The following is a 25936-nucleotide window of genomic DNA, read 5'->3' as shown; positions in this document are numbered from 1 at the left end:
ACATCATTTTCTCAATGGCTTTATTTCTCTTTAGCCCGTCGCTAAATGCGGGCGCATGGCATCTGTCCGACTACCCATTTCTCCGACCATACATTTCTTTATTTTTGCGTCCATTAGTCCGACCTCCCACTTCTCCGACTTAAGTAGCCCTAACCCTTTACCTTACCCTAAACCTAACCTTAACAGTCAGTGGCGGCCTTAGACATCTGGGGGCCCGTTTCAATATTTCATATGAGGCCCTACCCTGTTAAACATTTGATTTGCCAGCTACGTGCCCATGTGTCGCTGCGCTTTAAACCCTGAAAGGACGCAGTAAACGCACTATCCAGGGAGCATACGTCAGTCCGACTGCCCAAAAGTCCGACGGCTCATTTCTCCGACTACCTATTACTACAGTGTTAAGGTTAGGTTTAGGGTAAGGTTAAGGGTTAGGGCCACTTAAGTCGGAGAAGTGGGAGGTCGGACTAATGGACGCAAAAATAAAGAAATGTATGGTCGGAGAAATGGGTAGTCGGACAGACGTCATGCGCCCGCTAAATGCAAATAGGCCCTGGTCAGTCTCTTCGGCGTGGAGCTGACACTGCCAGGGGTTAAGGGTTCAATTCTCACTGCTGTGATCCGTGCTAAAAATACACACGCACTCATGCTTCTGTCCACCACATGGCACGCGTCGGGAGTTGGGACTGACTGACTGACTAGGACAACTTTGAAAACACACCTGATAAAAAAAACAAACATACAAAAAAAAGCAACAACAACTGGTGTCAAATAGATTTGAAGCAGTAAAATGTAACAGAAATCTCCCACTGCCGCGACGACACCGTTAACATTTGGTTGTAATTTGAATGTCTGTATTTGGATATTAAATCAGTACGAAGGGATCAGCGCTGTTTCCATCAACAACAACCAACCCCTCTGTCCCGGTCGAGTCTGTTTTGAGAAGCAGAGGCCGCGGCCAAAATACCTCCCGAGACAGTTTCCACTCACAAAACCCGGCGTGAGAAATCCCCCTCGTTAATCTGCAGGTAAATAGATGTACTAAATGTTTAATATACTTCTCACTGGACATCTGCACTTCTCCAAATAACTGGTTTGCACCTGTTGCCAGTGATGCCATCAGCCAAAGTTTCCCCTCAGCACAAAGCTGTGGGGAGGGGGTGGAAAGTATCACACACACACATAGAGAGAGAGATACACACACACACACACACTGTTTCAGTTCATATTGCAATAGTTGACATCACAGCATGTGAGGTCATCGTACAACTTCCTTTTAATGACTGGGCAGGTGAGGATCTACTGTCAACTGTCTGACTGGCTGTGTGTTCAGCCTGATCATTAACCATGAAAAAAGATACTGACCTGATGTTACCAGAGAAGGATGATGTGTTAATAATTACTCCGTAACGGATAAAAGAAAGGGAAGTACAGTACTTTATATATACAGCAGCTGTGACACCAGACTCATGGGGGAATTTACACCCAGATTTATATATTTCTGACATTTCCAGTTATTGAGCTCTTGAAATGACAGAGCTGTATTAATGAAATCTGTTTTTCAGACCCTCAGAAATCCTTCTCTTTATTTTCAAAACACTATACTTGTCTTTCAATACAGTATCATGTGTACCTTTGTTCTGCATGCTCCAATATTTCAGTTTTTAGCCAGGCACTTGTGGTGTAGTTCAACATGTCACATCTAAGTAGGACCAGGCTGATGGTGGAGTTTTAAGGCCAATATCTAGATCGATATTTCAACATTGTATTATAAAAAGAGCAATCACATACAGAAAACCTGACTCAGCAGTTTGTGAAGCATTTTCGCCTCTTTTGTCTCATCGATTTTCATTTCACCAGTTTCAACTAGTTTGTGTTTAAAGCTGCAGGTGTTCACAGCCTTAAACCCACCGTCTACTGAACCTGACGACTTTTAACTTTGTCTTCCAGCACCAAATGGCACAAAAGACAAAGTTAGCGACGTAGTGCAACAGTTAGAGGCTGAAAAAGCCAGATATTTTCATCAGGAGGTGGTGGAGACCAAAACAGAGCTACAAGAGTCAGAACTGGACTTATATTAATAAGGTGGCTCACAATCAAAATTTAAAAACAAACAAAAATAAAACACGGATGTTATCCTAATGTGTTGGATGTGTTTACTCATCCATCCTGTTTGGTCACATGTTGGCCATTAAAACCTTTATGTGTATGTTATGTAATGGAGACCCCGTTTTTAAATAGATCTCTTCGCTTTTCCACTGCAACTCTGTTTTACTTTTCTTCACCACGTGACACCGCGACATTCACAGTTAATATATATACTACTTCACAGCTACAAAATATTTACCAAGCACGCATAAACTAAGTCACAGTGAACTGTGAAAACGGCGTCCTGTTTCGACTCGAAATGAACCAGCATCATTCTTTTTTCAGGTCAAGCCGAACTGATAAACAACACTTTTCCGTAGCAAACTGAGAATAACAGAAGCAGCACGTTGCTGTCAGATGAAAATCTGTCGAGTGTGACCGTCTGTCATCATCTCTGACTAAACTCACAGAGGAAAACATGAAAAGTGTCTCTATCGCTTTCATAAGCCAGTGGCTCAGTTCCTGCTTAGAAATCACCGCTTCTGCCTCACTAGGCCTCTCACACCACAGACCCGCTGTTTCCAAAGCTTACCCCTAAACCTTCCGACACCACTGACATGTTGTTTATGGCAATTCTGACGGATTAAATGTAACCTATCTGTGCTCTGGGGCTGCAGCGGGGTTAGGGACACAAGATTTTGTGTTTCCAGTGGAGCAGAGACTCACACTACTATGACCATATTTACAATAGATCATGACTAAGAGCTGCTTGTAACAGCAAATGATGTAGTGTGAGTAAATTATTCAGCAACATTCATACTGTACATACATGTGTGTGTGTGTGTGTGTGTATATATATATATGTGTGTGTCATTAACACTACTGCTTGAAATAACCAACCAATCCCCCTGCCTACTTCCTCTGTTAGATTATAAGGAAGTGAAGTATCGATCGCTGTTAACATTTAGAGGAATATAAAAGATCGACTATGTAATCAAGGCTCAGCCATTATAAATGTTGATCTAATAAATCATGAATATAATATGTTTGATCACATAGGGGACATCCATGATGCAAATAAACACAGGAGTAATCAGTGATATTAAAAACTACTTCATAATATCAATAAAAAACCGAGGCTGAGCCATTTCATTTTCCACCAGCAGAGAGAGAGAGAGAGAGAGAGAGAGATGGCTTGCGTTTTGCAATAATGAAAGCAGTGGGGACAGAGAGAACAAGACAGTCTGCCTGTTCCTCCCACTGGGGCCGGAGCTTCAGACAGACGCCGGTGCAGGATGAGACACTGGAGAGGAGCCTCGTCCATCAAAGCAGCACAGGAGGAACCAGAGGGCCGGACAGAGAGCGAGAAGATATCAAGGTAGCCGTGATCTTACGGGGACCGGACAGCGGCTGGGAGGCTTTCAGAAAACACTCCTCTTCCCTCCTCCCTCCTCCCTCTACACGACATACTGCTCCAGCTTCAAACACACTCTCACACACCAAAGATAGAAAACATGGCAGCGACCCAGGGACTGCTATCTCAACAGGCCGCCTTATTTACTAACAGCTGCTTCTCGCTGCCTTGCAAAGCGCTTCGTATGTGTCATATAGAAAGCTGTCATGCATATGTCTCTGCGTGCAGGCGATGCATACAGAGTCTGCAAAGGCTCCACTCTGTGTGTGTGTGTGCAAAAACCTGTTGGTAACGTGGTTAAATGCTTCACTACAAAGCAAACAGGATGATACAACTACAGCCAGTGTGTGTTGTGTTCATAGGCAATACCAGCTGACAGGAAAAAAAAACAACAAAAGTTAAACAGGCTTCACTGTTCACTCACATAATTACACATTATTATGCACCCACACCTTGTTCATATTGGTTTATACTGCCATTAAACTTCTACTGCTGCGAGATCAGACATTACTTTGAGATGTCTCCCTTTCAGAGTTAAACTAAAACCCGTGAAATTGTCGTTTTTTTTATCCCTTTTTACACTGGAAAGTATAAAAAGCTTTGTTAAAAACCTGCTTTATGTTACCTTTGAGGATGATGGGGTCCTTGCCCTCCCTCCTCAGCGACTCCAGGACCACGTGTAGAGGCTGGGAGGACGCGAGCCGGATGGGGTCTGCGGTGCTCTCGTCGTAAACCACAATCTCTTTGGAGAAGATGCCCTTATAAGAGTCCTTGCCCTCGCGGCAGGAGATGAGGTCCAGCACAGTGATCTTGCCCTGCTGCAGCCGCCGCCGGCTGATCTTGTCGGAGCAGTTGATGTGGACGGCCCCCCGGATGTGGCTCTTGTTGTACTCCATGAAGGGCCGGCAGTCGATGATGACCGGCACGGGCCCCACGGGGTGTCCCATGGGGCAGCAGGTCATCCTCTTGGCCAGCTCATTGGGATGGATGACCCTCACGGTGGATACGGCTTTGGGAGTGCCCGGGGCGAGGCTGGGGGCACTTAATGCTTCGTGGTTGCTGACCATCTGCGTGGGGGCCCCGGCATAGCTGAGGTTGGGGCTGCTGGCGCTCACCTGGCTGTGGCTGAGGCTCTGGCTGTCCTTCTCATAGGTAGTCACAGAGCAGCAGCTGGCACTGCTGCATCCACACGACAATGAGCGCGTGGAGCCCTTGGATGAGGGCATATACGTTACAAGATTGGCCGTCGCCCGGATCTTCACCACGGTGGTGCTGATGACTGTCTTGCTGCTGCTGCTGGTGGCGATGGAGTCCAGGTAGCTGGTGTCCAGGCGCAGTTGGAGTTCCTGAGGTCGGATCGGCCTTGGCAGCGCCACCACAATTCTGTCGTCAAGAGGAGATGGAGGCATGGGGAGGCCGAGGGCTGGACGTCTATGGAGAACTCAAGAAGCCGCTCTGTGGAAGGGAGGGACAGGAACAAGAGGAAACGTGAGGGCGAGGGAGGACAACACCTACAAAAGAAAACAGTGAGGATCAGTGACTCCTGCAGCGACTCAGGTGGAGGCAGCGAGTGAGCAGAGAGCAGAGAGCTGACAGGCCGACCTCTCGTCTGTTTGAACAACATACAAACTAGAAAACGGCCGCTCAAGCCAAATATTAGTAGTGTCAACACCTGCAGGGGTAACACCCAAGTTGGTGGGAGAATTTAGATGTGACAAACTGGCCACTAATAATAAACAGTGAAATCATCACAGCCCTGTGTGTTTAACTGTGTCACTGATTCACTTAGAGTGTAATCAGTATGAATCATCCTACACATATTGTACATGTGTGTGTGTGATGTTCTTTTTTTTTCACTCCCAACTCCAGTCAGTGTGTCTGGTCCAAGAGCTTCTATACAACAAGAGAGGAAGGGGGGAAGAAGAAAAAAAAAAGATAAAATACTGCATCAACGCTACGCCGCAGTTTGGTCTCTCCCCCAAATGGAAACTCGGGGTACAAAAAAAAGAAGAGAAAGAAGAAGAGGGGTGGCATTTCCTTTTGATCCCCAGGATGAGCGTTTTAAAAGCATGTCATCGTGGCACATTACGTAAAAGACACCCGCCGAGCATCGCCTGTCCCGGCCATCGCCGTCCTTTTGTAAAGCAGCAGCAGCACGGTGCAGGTTCAGCTGAGGCAGGAATCATTCATGGCCAAATTCATTGAAGAAACCGGCATGAGAACGTGCCGTGAATGTGATATGACTCCCGGACGAGACGAGGCTGAACAGATGGAAGGAAATCCAATTTCACACCATCATGTATTATCAAGAAAAATAAATAAATAAAAAATAAATAAACAAAATAAAAAAACACGGCATGGCTGCATTAAAAAAATAAAAATAAAGCAGAGGTTGTAGCCCAACTTTGTGTCAACGCTGTGATAAAACGCTGCGATTATAAAACACTTAAATCATGATGTTGGGAAATAATAACACATCAATAAAAATAATAATAACAGATGTGATAATATAATTTTAAAAAAAATAGCAAACACTGACCAGCCCAAAATGGTTGCAGCAATTTGATATTCCTCTTCATTAATTATAGAATCGCGTGAAATCTCTATGACTGTGCATTTCAGCGGCAACTTGTGCCTTGGACGCCAATTACCAAACTTGTCTCGTCCGTGCTCTTACCGGTGTGTGTGTCGCTGTTCACTGTAGACGGATTTATTATCTCCGCTCGCTGACAGCGTTGCCTCCATTCAGTCCATCCCAGTGTTGTGGATCGGCAACATTTTTTAGTAGTTTTACCCAGCTCCTCCACCCCCCCCCCTTCCTCAGAAATAATATTGAAGGAAGTCTGCCAGCCTACTGAAGTCGCGCAGCGGGATTGACGCGACTCGGAGCCAATGCGAGACTTCATTAATATTAAATTTGATCCCTTTTTGTACAGTGAGGTCCGGCCCCGTGATGGGAGGGGTTTGGCCGGGGCTGTCTGCCTCTGTGTGGCTGGTGGTGGTGTGGAGTGGAGTGGAGGGGGAGAGGGAGGAGGAGGAGGGGGAGAGGGAGGAGGAGGAGGAGGGAGGGGGTGAGGGAGAAGGAGGAGAGGAGAGGGGAGGGAGGAGGAGGAGGAGGAGAGCCGTTTGAACTGCCTTCAGTCTCACGTACGAGCAGCGATGATGTCACTGGCAGCCAATCAAAAGTCTCTCCAGGAGGCTCGAGGAAGAAGCCACGGTGCCTTCACGTGCTGCTCGTAAAGTTCTTAATGTACAGTAAAACGGAACCTTAGATGAATATAACAGAGCTACTTTATACTAATAAAGTAAAAGCATCTAAAGACATATATGATATTTCTTAGAGTAAATTATTGTTGCTGCTCAGTGTTTTTCGTAGGTCTTACGATCAAGGTTATTTCAATATAATAGCCTATGTTGTTTTAGTTTTATATATACGTCAGTGGTGTAGTCTATGTGGTGTGATACTCAGGTAGCCTATATTCAGTATACCCACTGAAAATGCATTAATATTTCAGTATACCCACTACAACAAAACTATCTAACTATAGAATCAGAATGTATTTACAGCAGCACAACCAGATTAAAAGCTAAAACCTTAAAGTGCAACCACATAGAAACAAGACAGACAATAAACAGTAACAATAAACAACCAGTGCCGACATTCAGTTATTCAACAATTATGTATGATCCACTATGAATAAAGTGACAGTGCAAGTGCATTGATGACTAGGAGGGTAAAATATAGGCTAAGAGTATCTACTGTATATAAAAATATAAAAAAAAAAAAAAAATACAGTAAATACAGGTATGAACAGTGTACCCACCTAGAAACAGTAGCCACTACAACAAATTAGACTACACCACTGATATATGTTGTGGCTCAGTTAGGGCAGGTTGTCCACTAGCCACATGGTTGGTGGTTTGATCCCTTGTTCCTCCGGTTCACATGTCGAAGTATCATTGGGCAAGACACTGAACCAATGTACAGTAACATCGTTGTGTGACTGTGTGTGCATTTACGTAGATGTTACGATGTCAAATGCTGAATGAATGACTGCAGTGCTTTGAGTGGCCGTAGAAACTAGAAAAGTAAGTCCATTGACCATTATCTAGTTTTTTTTGTTGTTTTGTTTTTTCCAAGGAGGACAATTCACCTCACAAGCTCACTTTATCCAGAATAATTTGAACAACATTTTATATGTTTCAAAAACACAAATCAACAAACAGGATGAGATAAGAAATAAGTGATAAGTAATGAAAAGCTATAGACATTCATTACGTCTGTATCATGTACAGTCAACCCAGTCGCCAGAAAGAAACGTTCACTATGGACTATTCTGCAAACTCCAGAAAAGTCCAGGATCAACGTTTCCGAGCGAAAATACGTTATACGCCAACATTACGTTGCCCATTCATTTAACGTGAGCCAATTGCTGCGTTCATTATCAACGTTTTACATGTGGCTGTACAACGTTATTTTTTCGCTGGAAAAACAACATTTTAGGATATATTTGGCATGGTTTTGATGACTTTTTTAGCGAGAAATGTGTGTTTTAGTTTCCAAATGTATGTTGAATTAATGCAAATAAGCTTGTGTTTGTAACATATTCTGCGAATTTGAAAATTGAAAACGTATATATTCAACATTATTCATTAAGCTTTCTGGCGGATAAAATGTGATTATTTGGCACTATTTGAGGACATTTCTAGCGAGAAATGTGTCTTTTACTTTACAAATATGTTGAATGAATGAAAATTAAGTTTTATTTGTAGCCTACTCCAGCGATATTTTATCCGACTGATTGGACTCTCCCACTATGCTGTGGGCACTGAATTATGATTATGAAAACCTGATACTTTTTTCGTTTTGACGAAGATTTTTTCAGCTTGTAGTTGCTGTCGTGGTTGTTTTAAACGCTATTTTATGAATGTAATTTTTTTTTTCATTATTGTGGTAGGCCAACGTTTGGTGCATTATTTTAATCATAAACGTTATATTTATTCAGTTAATGTGTATTTCGTTTGTTAGTTATTACGAAGATTGCTCAGATTTCCATCGTTGCTATGGTTACAGTGAACGATCAGCTGATTTCATTGTGACTGACGTAGCTTCCGGCAAGTCCGTCATCGTCTCACCGACAGGCAGCCCCAGCCCCCGTTCAGGTAACGTAAACAAACAACATGGAAAATTGTGATAAAATAATTAACAGTTAAAGCTATTTTACCTCCAAAAACCAGCCAGTGTCGTCAACCACAAACAAAGTTTGACAGATGTGGTTGATCAAAGTTGTTAAACTGGCTGACTTTACTAGCTGCACTGTTTGATGTAGATTTTAATGATTAGGCTAACGTTAACATAGCTAGGCTAACATTAATGCTACATGCCAGCCCTCACTGTACTTTTCTCACTGTTTTACAGGTAACAGATAATACCTACAATGGCTACAGCTGAAGCTGAGTTCAATGAGATGCTCAGTAAAACGAAGAGCCTGACACAAAGGTAATTTAAATATCTTATTCCATGCATGGGGATCAGATATTATGATGCATTTGTGCAGGAAGTCTGTGTGGTTAACTGCATTACTTTGATTATATTGTGTTGTTTTTTTTAGGTCAAAAAAGAGGACAAAGGCATCAGACCTGCCACGATGGAGAAAACGTGATGATCATCTCTGTGTCCTTGAGGAGACCGGTGTGGAGATGCTTGATGAACAAGAGCCAGGATTTGGTATGTGATCGTGATAATTTGTGCATCATTATTCTTATTTTGGTAGAAAAACATCATGTTAGGATTTCTATGCAGATGTACCAGTCCAAGAAGCTTTCTGAAGTCTGTAGTAGTTGTAGTCGTAGGCCTGCACACCTCAACATCACCATAATACTTCATTTAGAATGTGATTTTCACAGGGCCTGATTTAAGCCACAGTACCACCTTAAATTAGCTCAGTGCAGCATCACACCGTTGGTGGTGCTCTTACCAATCATATTTCCAACACACGCAACATAACACCACCTGAGAACTCTCTCCTAAACTTCATATGGATGCTGGCAGAAAATGGAGTATGCCAGGGTGGGCTGGCTTATGCAATATTTACAGTTGCCACCTTTTAATTCTACATATAAGTGTATTTTCAATTATTCTGTCAACAGACTGGCAAAGTGTGTTTGAACACCGTTTTACCAGAGTTTTATGGAGTGGGTGATAAGCTCTTTCAAGGTGGACAAGCTGTGCGCAGAAAGAGGATGACACTTGTTGGAAATTCCCACGGGTCACGTGATTCCCGCGGGATGGGAGTCAAAGTTTTATTAATCCTGTGATTGGGACGGGACGGGAGCGGGCAGGAGCGGAAACTCCATTAATAGATGATGATTTTCAGCCGTGTTAAACTACCAAAAGGACAGATGCGTCCATTTTTGCCGTCATCTTTCAGTGAGCCAAAACTATTTTGGCTTGCGTTAGTTAGTTAAATGGGGAGTGGGCGCAGGAGACACACAATAACAACAAAATGCAACATTTTTGCAACATGTTTGGGGTTCATTTGTGTATTTTCCACATAGATTCTCATTGAACTTCTTGTACTACTTGAAAGTTTATTTTTAAAATAACATTAGAAACTTTTTGTCTTTGTATGCACCAGGAAAGGGCATCTGTGGTCGGTCTCAGCTGAATGCAGCAAAGGCGAGGACAACGAGGAGGAGTAGCTCCAGCCTTGATGAGCAGGTGTGTATCATATAAGAGTTATGCCATCATGGCATTATTCTTTGTGCTCTAAATATGTATGTATATCCACACATCAGCTGACCCACACTATAGGCCCAGTTCCAATCCGCCCCATAAGACTCAGGCCCTGAACCCTCACTGACTAAAGTGACGTCAGATCTAAGACAGAGTGTGAGAGACTGTGAGGGTCCAGATGCTGTAAACATGACTGGAACAGCACTTACCCACTCTCACGATACGTTACCTTGACAACAAAATGTTGTTGACTCCGGTCATGAAATGATAATTCAATTTGCCTTGATGAGCAGGTGTGTATCATACAAGAGTTATGCCATCATGGCATTATTCTTTGTGCTCTAAATATGTACAGGCAAGTACCGTATAATAACATTCTTATTCTTGTTGATATAGTCCTCAACTATATTCTCCTAAATCTATGCAACCAACATGTTTCACTGCTTAAGCTGACACACTATACTCTTCTCTACAAGTCATTTTGCACTTCATCTATTCACAACCGTACTACACTTGAATAATTGATTAAGGTTTCACTAACTCACTTTCACAGACTAACAAAAACCCAGCAGTTGAATGAATCTATCTATTGGGCTCTTTTGGTTTTGTTTTGTTTGTTTGTTTTTTGAATGAAGACAATAAGAGTTTAATTGCAATTTTACTTACTACTTTTTGTGTGACTGTTAATATATTTTCACCATCAGTACAACAATTACTGCTATTAATGCTGTATGCAATCCTACAGGGGAGAGATCTTCGCATATCCCATGTTCTCAAGTCCTCCAGTCTTCTGTATGGACGTAGTTGGCAAGTACTGGTCCTACATAAATGAAGCCTGCCCAGAATACAGCCACCTGACCACCATGACGTCCTTGTTGTCTGTGCTTTATGCCAAGGCATATGGCATCAAGTGAGAGGTAACTGTAACTGTTTCAGCACAGCTGACTGACACTATACTCTTCTCTCCAAGTTATTTAGCACTTTATCTGTTAACAACTGTACTACACTTGAATGAAAATCAGTGTTGATCAAGGGTCAAGATCTTGTATACAGGGATGCACATGTACAGGCAGGTGTATATGCATTCACACACATCCATTATGTAGATAGCATCACTAACATTAAGAATTGCTCAAATTATTTTCTAAGTATTAATATTTGTATTCATGTCATTCATGGATGTCTCTATCAAAACAAGTGTTTTAGTCATTTCAGTAATTTAGCTTTTTGTGCTTTTATGCTAAACTTACAAACTTTCACTCATTTCCAGACTGTGATGTCCACATAAACCTGTAGAGCTTCCCTTATTCCAAGATTGTGGGGCAAAGGATTACAAAGTAAGTTGTCCTTGTGGTGGTTGTTGTTTCTGTTGTTTTTAGTTGAATACTGTTTACTAGTGTGCAGATATTACAAGGGCTTCTACCAACACTTCTCATCTTTTCAGGGTTTTATGTAGGCTACATGAACCATTTAATATACACATTCACCATGCAGAGGAGAATTGGGCAAGTTGAGCATAGGAACATCTAAGTTGAGTCCCCCCCCGACCCCCACCAGCTCCCACCTCCCCCTTTACTTCATATTCCACCTGTCCAGGTGGCAGGTGAACACAAACTGCAGTGACCTGCTGCTGAGCCACCAACTCACTGAGCTTTGGGGAGTTTTGTGATTACATTGCATCTTGGGAAGAATCCTTCATCTTTCTCTTTTAAAGTAATACATGGCTCACCATAAACAGCAGCTTGTTTTCAGCAGCGTACTTATTGTAATCATAATCCAGAATCCTGATTTAGTAATCGGGACAAGTAAAGACAAAATACATTCATTTAGGAGCGTCAAGTGAGCAGATGACAGTCCTCACTGCAGGCGGCCCCGGTTCGAATCCCGCATCGGGCAGTCCTTTCCTGCATCTCTCTCTCTCTCTCTCTCTCTCTCTCTCTCTCTCTCTCTCTCTCTCTCTCTCTCTCTCTCTCTCTCTCTCTCTCTCTCTCTCTCTCTCTCCCCATTTCCTGTCTCTCTCAACTGAACTAAAAAAAGGAAAAATATAAAAATACATTCATGTAGTGTATGTGGCAGGTGGCACAACGTACCCCACAGTTACCATATTGACTTTAATACTTCCCACAGCTAAAAAGTTTCAACTGATGCATACTACACATTTATAATAATCTCTTTTGGTCTAAACACAATTCTCATGAAACTTGTGATTGACAAAAATTCACTTTCGAGAGTTAAAATGTTTTTTCGGACATAGATGTCTAACCGTTTAACCCATGTGGTTCTTACGTCACAAATTCCATGAAATGATGCCTTCCTCGGTCCTCCTAAATATTTGGTCACATGCTCTATTTTTCTTAATGGTTCCCTAGCAACAAGGGGTGGCTCAGCTTGCCCTATGCTGCGTACCACAGTCTCCCCTACAGATTTACTGCAAACTTTCTATAATCACCATTTCACCACACACAGTTTAAAGTTAAGATCTTATGTTATAATAGCCTGACAAGCCAGACTATATCATTAAAATGTCTAGTCTGGCAACGACCGGTAGACCTCGGCTCAATCCAGGGGGCGGGATGAAGGCTGTCTTTCAAACTGCCTCTGCACGTAATGGGGTAGTGCTTGAGCGCTACGACTAATCAGAGCAAAGAGCAGGATGACGTTAGCCTGACAAGCCAATTAAAATGTATGTCGTCATGGCGTTAAGCCGCCCAACGACTCTCTAAACAGATAGAGCGCTGTGATTGGTCAACACAATATTTTTGCTGCCGCTAGGGTGCGTCTAGATTTCTAGGCTAATGTTATAATAGATATTATTATAGATTATTATTTCTGCTTATTTTTTGTATTAATTTTCAGTCATTTTGGTTATTGCTTGTTTTTCAGGGGTTTAAGCGAGGTGAAGGTGAAATGGCTGCCCTGCTCAAAGAGGTACAGTATGTATGTTGTGTCATCATAGATGCATTACCACAAATGCAACATCTCAAATTCTGTGCACAACTTTGCCATGAAGCGTAGCTGTATGAGAGGCTTCTGGGTTACAGGGTGAACATTCATGCTAGAGTAACAGATATAGTTCAGAACACTGTAGTTACCAATCAACATTGAATGCAAGTAACACCATACAGTATTTCTAAAAGAAGTGTGTACGTCATGTTCAACATCATGTTTAATTCATGATTCATTGATACTAAAGCAACTGTTACTAAAAAGAATTTCTCTTTTTTCCATTTCTTCTTTCTCGTAGCAACATGATGGAGAGATTCCTGGGTGCCACACAAACAGCTTAAAACAATGTACAATTATGTGGTTAATGATTATAGTTACATTGTTATGAATGATTGAGTGGTGGATCAGTTGATAGATTGGCTAGTTATGCTTATCCAATTGTACAGTTTTTGTGTGTTTTTGTCCTTTTAATCATTTTTTAAACGGTAGTCCATGAGTTCATCAGTTGTATACTGTATTCATGTTTGAAAATCTCTTCCCACAGGTAACAAAATAAAAGTATCTGCATTCATCAACCCGAATGGAAAATATGCATGCCTGTTAATTGAAGAAATGTAGTACATTTACATACACTATGTTCTCCAGAGTACAGTTTACCTTGTAGTATGTGTTAAATAAAGGTTGCCTTAGACTGTCATCTTTCAGATTTCGTTTTTATGAGCATTTGCGTATACAGTAAGCCCATCTTGACAAGTCCATCAGTGGAAGAAGAGAAGACCAAGAAGAAAGGGCTGATCTCACTCAACCAACACGATTGACTGCTTCATGGCTAGAGGATATTTCAACAGTGATCCAACTTCCCAAACACAGCCACTGCAATACTGACAATAACTATAGACAAAAACAATGGTTTCTGTGTGTGTGTGTGTGTGTGTGTGTGTGTGTGTTTTGTACAAATGAAACAGCAATCACTAATACCTTTCACTAATGCCTTGGAGAAAAGGAAGGTGAGGAGACCATATGGCTTTCAGCCATTATAGAATAAGGTGTTATAACAGACTTATAACAGAGTTATGTCATTTTTTTTATATACTTGGGGAGGAGGGGTATCCCATCCAACATACAGTGCACTTGTGATTGTAAGACTGTAACATATCCTAAATTTGGGGGAGGGGCTAACACAAATCAAAACTGCAGTATCAATTTGGTGTAGATTTATAAGAGAAATTTAGATTTATAGATAGATTTTTATCAGGGCAAGTGGGAAAATTGTATAGAATGATTGGTTAGGCTATTTAAAGTTTTGTTCTCTGCTGCTGACCTCCTTTCTCAGAGTCAGGGCATCCTAATTAGAGAGAGGACAGCTGGTCTTCCTTGTCTGACCTTTGTGTAGATGTAGATTATGAGGAAAATTAGTCTAAACTGGTCAAAATTTTAAAGTCTAACAGTGTATAAGTCAGACACCAACATCTTGAACAATTTTTGGCCACTCACTACCCCTGAAAACATGTTTGACTGATTTCATCCAGTTAGGCTCATAGATAGGGCTAGGAACGTATATCTCAAAGGGCCATAGTTTTCAAGCAAGATGAAAATTAAACTTTGTCGTAGGACAACAATGAAGACATCGTTGGAAAGGTCTTGACCTAGGGAGTAACATGTGTCAGTATGAAAACTGAGGTCAGCTCTTGCTCCCCACAAGTGACCTTTGAACCTTGATCCTGACACACTTTTAAAGGCTTCTAGAGCAGCAACAAAATGTGCTACAGACAAGTTATACACATTTTTGGAAAGCTCTTGACCTCTACTATCAGGTCCAATGGCAAACCAGCAGGAAGGGGTCAAGAATAGGGTCAAATATGGCACAAAACACATTTTCTCCCTTTTAACAGGAACACACATCAAATCTGACCAAACACATGTGCTCGGCACCCCAGAAAACCTATAAAAAGATTACAATGTTCCTGGTCTTAGACAAACATAATAGGGAAAACACATTAGAACTACAACCAACATGGCGGAGCGCACATACAGTCAACGTGTCACTATGGCAACATGTAGTTCTTGTGTCGTTCTCCTGGGTTGGGGTTGGGGTTGTCACACTAGGGTTCAAAAAGCGTCTATTCGCTCATTCTTTAACAAAAAACGCATAACCATGACATATATGTTTATATCGTGAGAGATTGTATGTTATAAAATATAAAAATAGTAATGTATTAGTGCTAGTTTAGACGTGATTTCTGCCACGCTGTTTCGCGGTCTGAACGGGATGCGTTCAAAGGCAATAGGATTAGGCAACGTTTCAAAACGGAACACCCAAGCATCATTCCTCGACACATTTTTGTTGCTATAAAGTGAGAGTGTTGTTTGAAGACTGTGTTCATAATATGTGGCTTAAAAAATATGCAACCAGATGGGTTAATAGCCAGTTTAGCTTACATTAGAGCATTGAGCTATTGAACGCAGCCCAAGGTGTCCAAGGCTCACAACAGAGAGGTTACAAGAAGTTGTGAGAGAGGAGTTTTACTATATCAATTTTATCAATAAAAGATGGCTACATCTATCCAATGCAATATGGTGAAAAACTCAAAAGATTGCAGATTTCAGTGTAGCCTATCGAAATGAAATTATTATATATATTGGAATATGGTGATAGAAAGAAAATTGTGTTTTAAATACTAACGTTTCTGTACATTTGCAGGGTCAAGAAGTGAAGGAATCAAGGTCATTTGATTTGAATTCATTTAATTGTCATTTTATAACACAGGGTGGTAAAAACAAAACTTAAAGAGTCATTTTCATACTACAGATAAAGAATACATACACAGATCATTACAACTAGAATAAAACATGGTTAAGTAAGACCATCTACACATATTTATACACACATACACATTTAGTGGTGGAAAATCTAACCACTTACGGCATTGCAAGTTTATCTGTATAGCCTGTTTTTACAAACACTTTGTCTCCAAGGTCATTACATAGCAACAACATCCTCTGCCCTTAGACCCTCACATCCACTGAGGAAAAACTTCAGAGAGAAAAAAACAGGAGAAACTTCAGGATGAGCAGCAGAGGGATCCCACACCCAGGACGGCCAGACGGGACATAGATGTTGGACATAGAGTATACAGGACATATAGTACAGAGAAGAAAACAGTTCACAACAAGCAATAGGAAGTACTAAACTTTACAGTTTTGAGGAAAAACGTTTAATCTACTTTGTCGTTGACTACAACCCACAGTACTGTGGTGATGAAAAATGGTCACGAAATAAACAAAGCCCTATACACCTGGCCTGATCTGTTTCACAAGAATGTATTAATTTATCTCCTCCTTGTGGGTCTCTAGGCTTTGCCTTTGCCTGTGGAGATGCTGGTGTGTCTGGTGCAAAGAGAAGCTAAAGACTTTCATGAGCCCCTGTTGGTCACTTTTTGAGTCGGGTTTTAACTGTTTTAGTATCATGTTGTGCTCACTTACTGTAACTAACAACAATGTAGTCGGACTATTCCACTAAAATACCTGAAATACAATAGTCATGTAATGCTAAAATGTAGTGAAATGTAAATCATAACTCTATAACAATGTGTAACAGCCTAAAACAAACCTCCCTTACTCATGAGCTTAGTGATAATGGCAGTCCTGGAGAGGAAAGAGTTGCCCATTTCCTCCACCAACGTAGATCCAGCTCCATCCTGGTTGTCTGCTCCCCACTTTATCTGTAATTAAAGAACAGTGCACATCATTAGTCTGAGTCTGTGGAACATTCATTAGTTTGTTTGAGCGTTGTAATCCAGCACGCTCACTGGATTTGAAACTTTCCAATGACTGTCAGCATTATCATGCTGAGTTTCACCTTTAATAATGATAAACCATGTATTACCTTGTGTCTTATGGGTTGTAGAATTCAATACAATTATGTAAACATCATCAAATTATAGCTAATAAGAACTGTTAAATATCACTGTAATTGGATATGAAACGAATAATAAATAAAATGATATTGCACTTGATGCCATATGCCTTGGGATAAAGCACAGACAACAAGGACTTCATGGCAGTCAGGTGGCTGCATTCTGGGCAGCCTTCACTTAGTATAGTTGCGTACACCCTTAATAGCAGTAATTGTTGTTGTACTGATGGCAAACATATTAACAGTCACACAAAAAAGATGAAGCTAATATTGTAGTTTCAAAAAAAGAGCCCAATAGATAAATTCATTCAACTGGGTTTGTGTTAGTCTGTGAAAGTTAGACAGATTTTCATTCAAGTGTAGTACAGTTGTGAATAGATGAAGTGCAAAATAACTTGGAGAGAAGAGTATGGCCCAATTCCAATCCGAGCCCTTACGGACACACTGACTAGGGTGCACTCACACTAGGCACACTAGACTAAAGTCCTGATTCTATTGCCAGTGTGAGTGCAAGTGTACCGTGCCTGAGCACGGTACACTTCCCTGGCCCGGCACGGTTGGTGAGGTGTGCACGGTACGCTTGGCCAGGAATGCGTACAGTAATGCGTCGCGGGCTCGTTCTCCACCTCGTGTCTGCAACCGCGTGTAAACAACAGTCACGATTGCGTCGCGCCATAAACATAGCTAGTTGACATCGCTTTGATTAAACTTCAAGATGTTACCATGACAACCGGTCAAACAATTAAAAAGCGCTGTTCTTTCTGCAGTCAGAGCGCATCATGGATGTATTGGTATATCAACGCGATGACGTATGTGTCGGAGGCAACTGTGCTTCAGCACGCTTGGGTTCGAGGTAGTGTGAGTGCGGGCCAGCGGGGGACAGGGGAGGGGGGCATTCGGGCTTCAGCACGGTACGGATCAACTGGCCCTAGTGTGAGTGTGTCCTTAGAGGCGCATTCACGGGAATTCCGTGAGTGTGTGAGGGCTGTTCCGTTGTCAGATCATCAAGTCAGTGAGTCAGTGAATGAGCCCTTACTGCCCCCTTACCGTAATTTAGCACTGATGCATGGTGATGCCGTTGGAACGCAAGTGTTCAAAAAAAAAAGCAAAAAGCAAATAAACAAACGTAGTCAGAGAGAGCTCTGCCGCTCTCTTTATTGTTAATGGACAGGGGCAACAAAAAAATAAAAAAAGAAGTTTACCGTCAGTATTAACATGTGCAGTTTGCACACGTTAATACTGACGGTAGTAGTACTGCAGAGTATTGATGATGATTTGATCAGATCTGATCCAGGAACATTTTGTTTTGAGTCCGTCCCCCTCACACACTTTGTGCGTGTTGAAATTACAGTAAATTATCATTTCATGACCGGAGTCAACAACATTTTGTTGTCAAGGTAACGTATCGTGAGAGTGGGTAAGTGCTGTTCCAGTCATGTTTACAGCATCTGGACCCTCACAGTCTCTCACACTCTGTCTTAGATCTGACGTCACTTTAGTCAGTGAGGGTTCAGGGCCTGAGTCTTATGGGGCGGATTGGAACTGGGCCTATAGTGTGGGTCAGCTGATGTGTGGATATACATACATATTTAGAGCACAAAGAATAATGCCATGATGGCATAACTCTTATATGATACACACCTGCTCATCAAGGCTGGAGCTACTCCTCCTCGTTGTCCTCGCCTTTGCTGCATTCAGCTGAGACCGACCACAGATGCCCTTTCCTGGTGCATACAAAGACAAAAAGTTTCTAATGTTATTTTAAAAATAAACTTTCAAGTAGTACAAGAAGTTCAATGAGAATCTATGTGGAAAATACACAAATGAACCCCAAACATGTTGCAAAAATGTTGCATTTTGTTGTTATTGTGTGTCTCCTGCGCCCACTCCCCATTTAACTAACTAACGCAAGCCAAAATAGTTTTGGCTCACTGAAAGATGACGGCAAAAATGGACGCATCTGTCCTTTTGGTAGTTTAACACGGCTGAAAATCATCATCTATTAATGGAGTTTCCGCTCCTGCCCGCTCCCGTCCCGTCCCAATCACAGGATTAATAAAACTTTGACTCCCATCCCGCGGGAATCACGTGACCCGTGGGAATTTCCAACAAGTGTCATCCTCTTTCTGCGCACAGCTTGTCCACCTTGAAAGAGCTTATCACCCACTCCATAAAACTCTGGTAAAACGGTGTTCAAACACACTTTGCCAGTCTGTTGACAGAATAATTGAAAATACACTTATATGTAGAATTAAAAGGTGGCAACTGTAAATATTGCATAAGCCAGCCCACCCTGGCATACTCCATTTTCTGCCAGCATCCATATGAAGTTTAGGAGAGAGTTCTCAGGTGGTGTTATGTTGCGTGTGTTGGAAATATGATTGGTAAGAGCACCACCAACGGTGTGATGCTGCACTGAGCTAATTTAAGGTGGTACTGTGGCTTAAATCAGGCCCTGTGAAAATCACATTCTAAATGAAGTATTATGGTGATGTTGAGGTGTGCAGGCCTACGACTACAACTACTACAGACTTCAGAAAGCTTCTTGGACTGGTACATCTGCATAGAAATCCTAACATGATGTTTTTCTACCAAAATAAGAATAATGATGCACAAATTATCACGATCACATACCAAATCCTGGCTCTTGTTCATCAAGCATCTCCACACCGGTCTCCTCAAGGACACAGAGATGATCATCACGTTTTCTCCATCGTGGCAGGTCTGATGCCTTTGTCCTCTTTTTTGACCTAAAAAAAACAACACAATATAATCAAAGTAATGCAGTTAACCACACAGACTTCCTGCACAAATGCATCATAATATCTGATCCCCATGCATGGAATAAGATATTTAAATTACCTTTGTGTCAGGCTCTTCGTTTTACTGAGCATCTCATTGAACTCAGCTTCAGCTGTAGCCATTGTAGGTATTATCTGTTACCTGTAAAACAGTGAGAAAAGTACAGTGAGGGCTGGCATGTAGCATTAATGTTAGCCTAGCTATGTTAACGTTAGCCTAATCATTAAAATCTACATCAAACAGTGCAGCTAGTAAAGTCAGCCAGTTTAACAACTTTGATCAACCACATCTGTCAAACTTTGTTTGTGGTTGACGACACTGGCTGGTTTTTGGAGGTAAAATAGCTTTAACTGTTAATTATTTTATCACAATTTTCCATGTTGTTTGTTTACGTTACCTGAACGGGGGCTGGGGCTGCCTGTCGGTGAGACGATGACGGACTTGCCGGAAGCTACGTCAGTCACAATGAAATCAGCTGATCGTTCACTGTAACCATAGCAACGATGGAAATCTGAGCAATCTTCGTAATAACTAACAAACGAAATACACATTAACTGAATAAATATAACGTTTATGATTAAAATAATGCACCAAACGTTGGCCTACCACAATAATGAAAAAAAAAATTACATTCATAAAATAGCGTTTAAAACAACCACGACAGCAACTACAAGCTGAAAAAATCTTCGTCAAAACGAAAAAAGTATCAGGTTTTCATAATCATAATTCAGTGCCCACAGCATAGTGGGAGAGTCCAATCAGTCGGATAAAATATCGCTGGAGTAGGCTACAAATAAAACTTAATTTTCATTCATTCAACATATTTGTAAAGTAAAAGACACATTTCTCGCTAGAAATGTCCTCAAATAGTGCCAAATAATCACATTTTATCCGCCAGAAAGCTTAATGAATAATGTTGAATATATACGTTTTCAATTTTCAAATTCGCAGAATATGTTACAAACACAAGCTTATTTGCATTAATTCAACATACATTTGGAAACTAAAACACACATTTCTCGCTAAAAAAGTCATCAAAACCATGCCAAATATATCCTAAAATGTTGTTTTTCCAGCGAAAAAATAACGTTGTACAGCCACATGTAAAACGTTGATAATGAACGCAGCAATTGGCTCACGTTAAATGAATGGGCAACGTAATGTTGGCGTATAACGTATTTTCGCTCGGAAACGTTGATCCTGGACTTTTCTGGAGTTTGCAGAATAGTCCATAGTGAACGTTTCTTTCTGGCGACTGGGTTGGTACAGTAGGGGCACCACATCTTAAGTGTCTTCGACTTCTACACAATACACAATGTAGTATTTTGTATGGACAAGATGAACGGCCACGTTTCTTTCCACACTGCATCACCCTGATGAACACTTCAGTCAATCATGTGTCAGAGAACAATGGCTCTGCTGTCACCCTATAGTCAAAACATCAATTGTAACGACAAATTATACACTATATTGGCCTGCTTTCCGGTGTGAAGTACACACTGTGTCTTAACGTGTATATATCATAATTAGTGTCAAAATAAATCTCGGCAATATGTAAAGTTTAAACTGTGGTGGTATATAATATATAAAAGAAACAGACAGTCAGCCCTCTGAGCAGAGATAATAACATTTCCTGCAACAGCTCAGCTATAATATTATACTTCCTCGTATTAAAGCATCTTAATTTCTTGTGAATTCTCATTGCCCTTGATTTAATTTCTTCACATCCTTCTGGTCAGCTTTTTTCCGAATGAATCATTCGAAGGGGCCTGCTGAGCGCGCTAGATGTTATCTGTATCTTCACGAACAAACAAGCCATCTGTAGATTTTCATATTCCCACAGTTTCTTTATTTCATCTTTGCTTAAGTTAATACTTTTAATTGCGTGCGAGGAGAAGCGCATGAAGATGAATAATCCAATCCAACAAATTTGTCTTTGTTTACAACCGTGTGTTAATGTTTCACACCACTTTTAAAGGCAGTTTCCGTGTGGTTGACACTGAAAATGACTCAATCTGGTTTAAACATTAACCAGACCTGTATGGCAGAAGCTTGAAACACACATGACACCGCTAGTCCCTTTTATTACTCCTTTTAAAAACCAGCCAAGCAGACCGGGTTAGTTAAAGTCAAATGACATCAGGCATTCAGGGCAGTGTGCCAATGTGTCCAGTCAGTGTATTCCTTTAGTTTGACTCATTTTTCCTTTTAAAAGCTGCCGGAGACTCATAATGGTTGGTGAAGGGAGAGTCTAGCTCGTGTAAGACAACTCAACTGACCTGAGCGCCGGATGGAGAAGTAACATTATTGGTGGTAATAAGTAGGTGTCTTTGGCAGCAGCGCTCTGAAGCGAGTGCCAAGTTGGCCGACTGCACCGTCCCATATGACAGGACCCATGTTGCGGTTAAAGGGTCTCGCTGGCTTCAGACCCCAAATATAATCTGAGCTCTCTATTTATCCTCATTGGCAACCCAAAGCAATTTAGGGCATGTATTATTGCTGCTATTCTTAGCCCCCTGTACTGTTATTTTTAAATGGACACAGCTGATCAAAGCTTATTCAGATTGGATTCCCAGCGTGTCCTGTTTCAATGTGTGATAAAGGGTAAGTGAACAAGCACCCCCTCTGCCTTTGGATGATGTGTTTTTTTCTGTTTTGTTTAGCTTTTTTTTTATTCCACAAAATTAAATATTTACTATTCTTTTGAAGGACAAAAAGTGAAGCTTATGTGTGCCAGATGTAGCTACATGATCACGGCCCCCAAACCCTGGATTTATGTTGTGACCCTTTGAAAGAGGGGTCAACCCCAAAGTCAGGAACCACTGGGCCAAAGAGTCATATAGTAATAGAAAATACTACATTAAGATGAATAAAACTTTTACATGTACACATTTTACACTTGAGTAGGTACTTATAAATTGACATATTGGTAGTTTTAGTTAATTAAAGGGTCTGAGAACTAAATCCATTATTGACTTTGTGGATTAAAAAAAAACTATTATAAATGTAATGCCAAAAAAAAGCCTCCCATTGATCTGTAAACTGTCTTTGTCAGTTCATAAAATGTTTTGGAGATGGCTACTTAGATACCAGGCAAATAGTGATATAATATAATAGTCTGTAGTAGTCTAATCTCTAGAAATGATCACATTAATATTAGTTAACATTTACGTATGTATATTTATACAGTGGGAGGATAGAAACATGTGCTGATGAATAAGAGGGAGACATTTGAGTAAACATTTAAGAGATCTGTTGGGAAATCAAACAGTGGCTGCATCATGACCTGAGCAGTTATGTAAATTGAACCAGTTCTGCCTGTGTGGCTGGTTTCCTCTGGACAAACGTTTGTCACGCGGTTACCATGATATTCTCTCTCTCTCTCTCTCTTATAAATGGAAGTTGGATCTACACATATTAAGACCTTGCTCTTCAGCTCAACGCGATTCAGTGGGTTGCATCACAAAAGACTGAAGGGATTACCGAGAATCAAGTTCACACAATCAGAACTGTGAAAATGATTTGATCAGAGATTGGTGTTTTGATCAGGAGTTTGTGGTTATTTCGTGATGACATTTTAGTGATGATGATCAGGAACAATGAAGCAGAATTACCGGGAAGTGGCGCCGGTTCCTAGAAGGACTCAGTTCTTATTACTGTAGATCAAAGATTTCTGAATCAAAACAGCCTTATGTCAACCCTACCTCTTAGAAATCTATGCTGGTGTACTGGTTTGTTTTTGTGAATATGTCATAAAAGGAAACATCTCTGCCTGAATTCTCTTAATTGGCATCATTAAGGAAAAGTGTGGGATGAGGTTCGGGGTAGATGTTTGGTTGCACCCAGGTTCATATCACTTTTAGTTCACAGTCACTTCAGCTTTTAAGCATAAACTAAGACGGTTTTCTTGCCAATATGTATTGTAAGAAAAACATTTGCCAAGTAGCACAGATCTCAGATAGACAGGTGTGGATGGGAATGTAATGTCACTCACTGCCTTTTTTTAATCATAAACAAGAACGTTTGGCACATTTCTCAAAATTTTGATCTGATGGCAACACAAGCCAAATTTAAAGGGATAGTTCAACATTTTGGCAAATTGGCCCATTGCCATAATCCCTATAGTTTTAGGAGTAGGTTTGTTACCTTAAATGTCGGTGCAAGCTATTTTTAGAATGGCGGAGCAGAGCCACGAGCTGCTCAGGGCTACGTTACGGAGGCTAATGGGATTTCTTGGTTTCCTTCATCAAACTCATCAAATACACAATCCATCAACTCCAAAACGCTCTTGTGGACAAGTTGTGACCTGGACATTCACCACGCTATGAGATAATAACAGAACAGAGTTGTTTTCAAGGTAAATTCATGCAGAACTGCTGATGCGTTTTCCCGTCAGGGGCAGTTTTTCGGCAAGCAGTCTCTGTATTTGCCTCGAAAACAAGAGCGTTTTGGAGTTGTTGGATTGTGTATTTTGGATGCCAAAATATTGAACTATCCCTTTAAAGGGGAACTTAGTCTGGTCACTTCTTCACTACTGTTTTGTTTTTTTTCCTCTTCGGAGCTCCCCCTACAGTTTCTGAGTGCACATTTCACTGTCGTAAAGGGCGAAAACAGAGCTACTCCATTCTCCCCGTAACAAGTCATTTAACCATCACAATTAGTCCCAATCTGTTTAATTAAGGTAAGAATCTAACATAGTTCCTATTTAATACAATTCGTCCCCAATGCAGACATGAATGTCTTAACAGAATTTAATGCCAATTCAGCCAATATTTATTGGGAAGTTACAGCTCAGAGCAAAGTGGTGGATCGATCGGACTGAAATAACCATCCCCACTGTCGTATAGCTTAGCTCAAAATGTAATTCAGTTGGCTTTGTTGTTTCTCTCAAATTGTATTGGTTGTTGCAAATTTGTGGTATAGAGACCTAAAAGACAGTATTCCTGATGAACCATATACTAGTGTGGTCAAATATGGGGATGTACCCTGTGTTAGAAAGCAATGCAGTTCTCCTGTTGTTCAAAAATAAATGAAGAAAAGACCCAACAGTCTTTGTTTTAGTGGCAGATATTTGCTTATTATTTTATGCTTATGCTTTTGAGGTAGCTGCCTTTAACCATCTGTGGTTTGACAGTGTGGAAAGATCCCAAAATTACATCAAAAGGCTACCAGTAATTTCTCAGAGGTGTTGTGATATGAAACCGAGAGTAGGTGGATGTCAAAGTGATTGCTGCCGATTAAATGTTTATAGATGTTATAAGCTTCTTTTTTTTATTATTCATTGTGAGTGTTCAGCGGGATAAGAAACCTCGTTTTACAACCATTTTCTTCCTTTCGCAAGATCTTGATCTGGATTGAGTCGACTGTCTTCCTTTATAAATGTCAGCGCATGGAAAACTTGACAGAGTCAGGCTTTGTGTGTCTGTTTAGAGATCACACACATGATATGAAAACTTTGATGTAGAACACAGTCAAGTGGTTAGCCCCCTTTTCTTTTTTTTGTGTGTGTTGTTGCTCAGCATGGAAAATGTGACTGATGGTGGTGCGATACTCGTTGGCCCAGATGAAAGACCCAAACCACTTCCTGTCTTCAGCAAGGTGCAAACTCAATGTCACATTTAGAGCAGCACAGGAAGAGCTTCACCTTATGTAACCTTAGAAACCAGTTGTCATTTAGAAAAGCCCCAGGAGGCCGTGTGTTTGAATTACAAATTAGCCCATTTACTAATTGATGTTTTTAGGGCTTTAATATGCAGGAGGCTGCCCCCTTGCTCCCCAGAACTTCTGCCCATCTGGCCATTAACTTCATCTCTCTATCAAAGGATTTAAGAAATGGAAAAATGTTGCTACCGATGATTTCTGAGAGGGAATGGCACAGATGGGCGCACTGCAGACTCAACAGCTTGAAAAGCAACATGTCCAGCGACGGCAAGGACGGGCACTGCCAAAGATTGAACAGCCTGTCGACCTATGGCCGTTTACTTTCTGCGTGTTTATCAGCTTCCACTCCGTTAGCCTGTAACACAGAACAACGCAC

At 41.2% G+C, this 25936-nt stretch overlaps 2 protein-coding genes and 1 long non-coding RNA gene across 7 annotated transcripts in view; 1 reads left to right on the top strand and 2 right to left on the bottom strand.

The window, feature by feature from the left end:
* Positions 1-25936, bottom strand: part of dusp10 (dual specificity phosphatase 10) — a 170852-nt gene that overhangs the window by 5761 nt on the left and 139155 nt on the right. The window contains exons 1-2 of one of the 5 annotated variants that reach the window (XM_084000938.1): positions 6177-6315; positions 4125-4954 (exon numbers count right to left, since the gene is read on the bottom strand). In XM_084000938.1, coding sequence (XP_083857064.1) covers positions 4125-4908 — 784 coding nt within the window. In that variant the 5' untranslated portion in view covers positions 4909-4954; positions 6177-6315. The other 4 variants (XM_084000939.1, XM_084000940.1, XM_084000942.1 and 1 more) reach the window with 4 other exon arrangements.
* On the top strand, positions 8507-9228 carry LOC311007432. The gene is made up of 3 exons (XR_014596418.1): positions 8507-8662; positions 8919-8999; positions 9112-9228. It is a non-coding gene; the product is annotated as an uncharacterized lncRNA (long non-coding RNA).
* On the bottom strand, positions 15851-20452 carry LOC311007280 (uncharacterized protein). The gene is made up of 5 exons (XM_084000402.1): positions 20297-20452; positions 19960-20040; positions 19732-19847; positions 18739-18821; positions 15851-16903 (listed from the first exon to the last, which is right to left on the bottom strand). The coding sequence occupies exons 2-5, from the start codon at positions 20019-20021 to the stop codon at positions 16781-16783; spliced, it is 384 nt and encodes a 127-aa protein (XP_083856528.1). The 5' UTR covers positions 20022-20040; positions 20297-20452; the 3' UTR covers positions 15851-16780.

The sequence above is a fragment of the Trachurus trachurus genome (assembly GCF_905171665.1).
Source record: "Trachurus trachurus genome assembly, chromosome: 24".
Classification (NCBI taxonomy): Eukaryota; Metazoa; Chordata; class Actinopteri; order Carangiformes; family Carangidae; genus Trachurus; species Trachurus trachurus.
This window is presented reverse-complemented; position numbering and strand designations above follow the sequence as displayed.

Bases quoted from the DNA above. Each gene is read 5' to 3' on its own strand.
- LOC311007280 (XM_084000402.1), bottom strand. From the start codon at position 20,021: ATGGCTACAGCTGAAGCTGAGTTCAATGAGATGCTCAGTAAAACGAAG. The intron at 19,848-19,959 runs GTAATTTAAATA...TGTTTTTTTTAG, and splicing joins ACGAAGAGCCTGACACAAAG to GTCAAAAAAGAGGACAAAGG. The intron at 18,822-19,731 runs GTATGTGATCGT...TGTATGCACCAG, and splicing joins TGAACAAGAGCCAGGATTTG to GAAAGGGCATCTGTGGTCGG.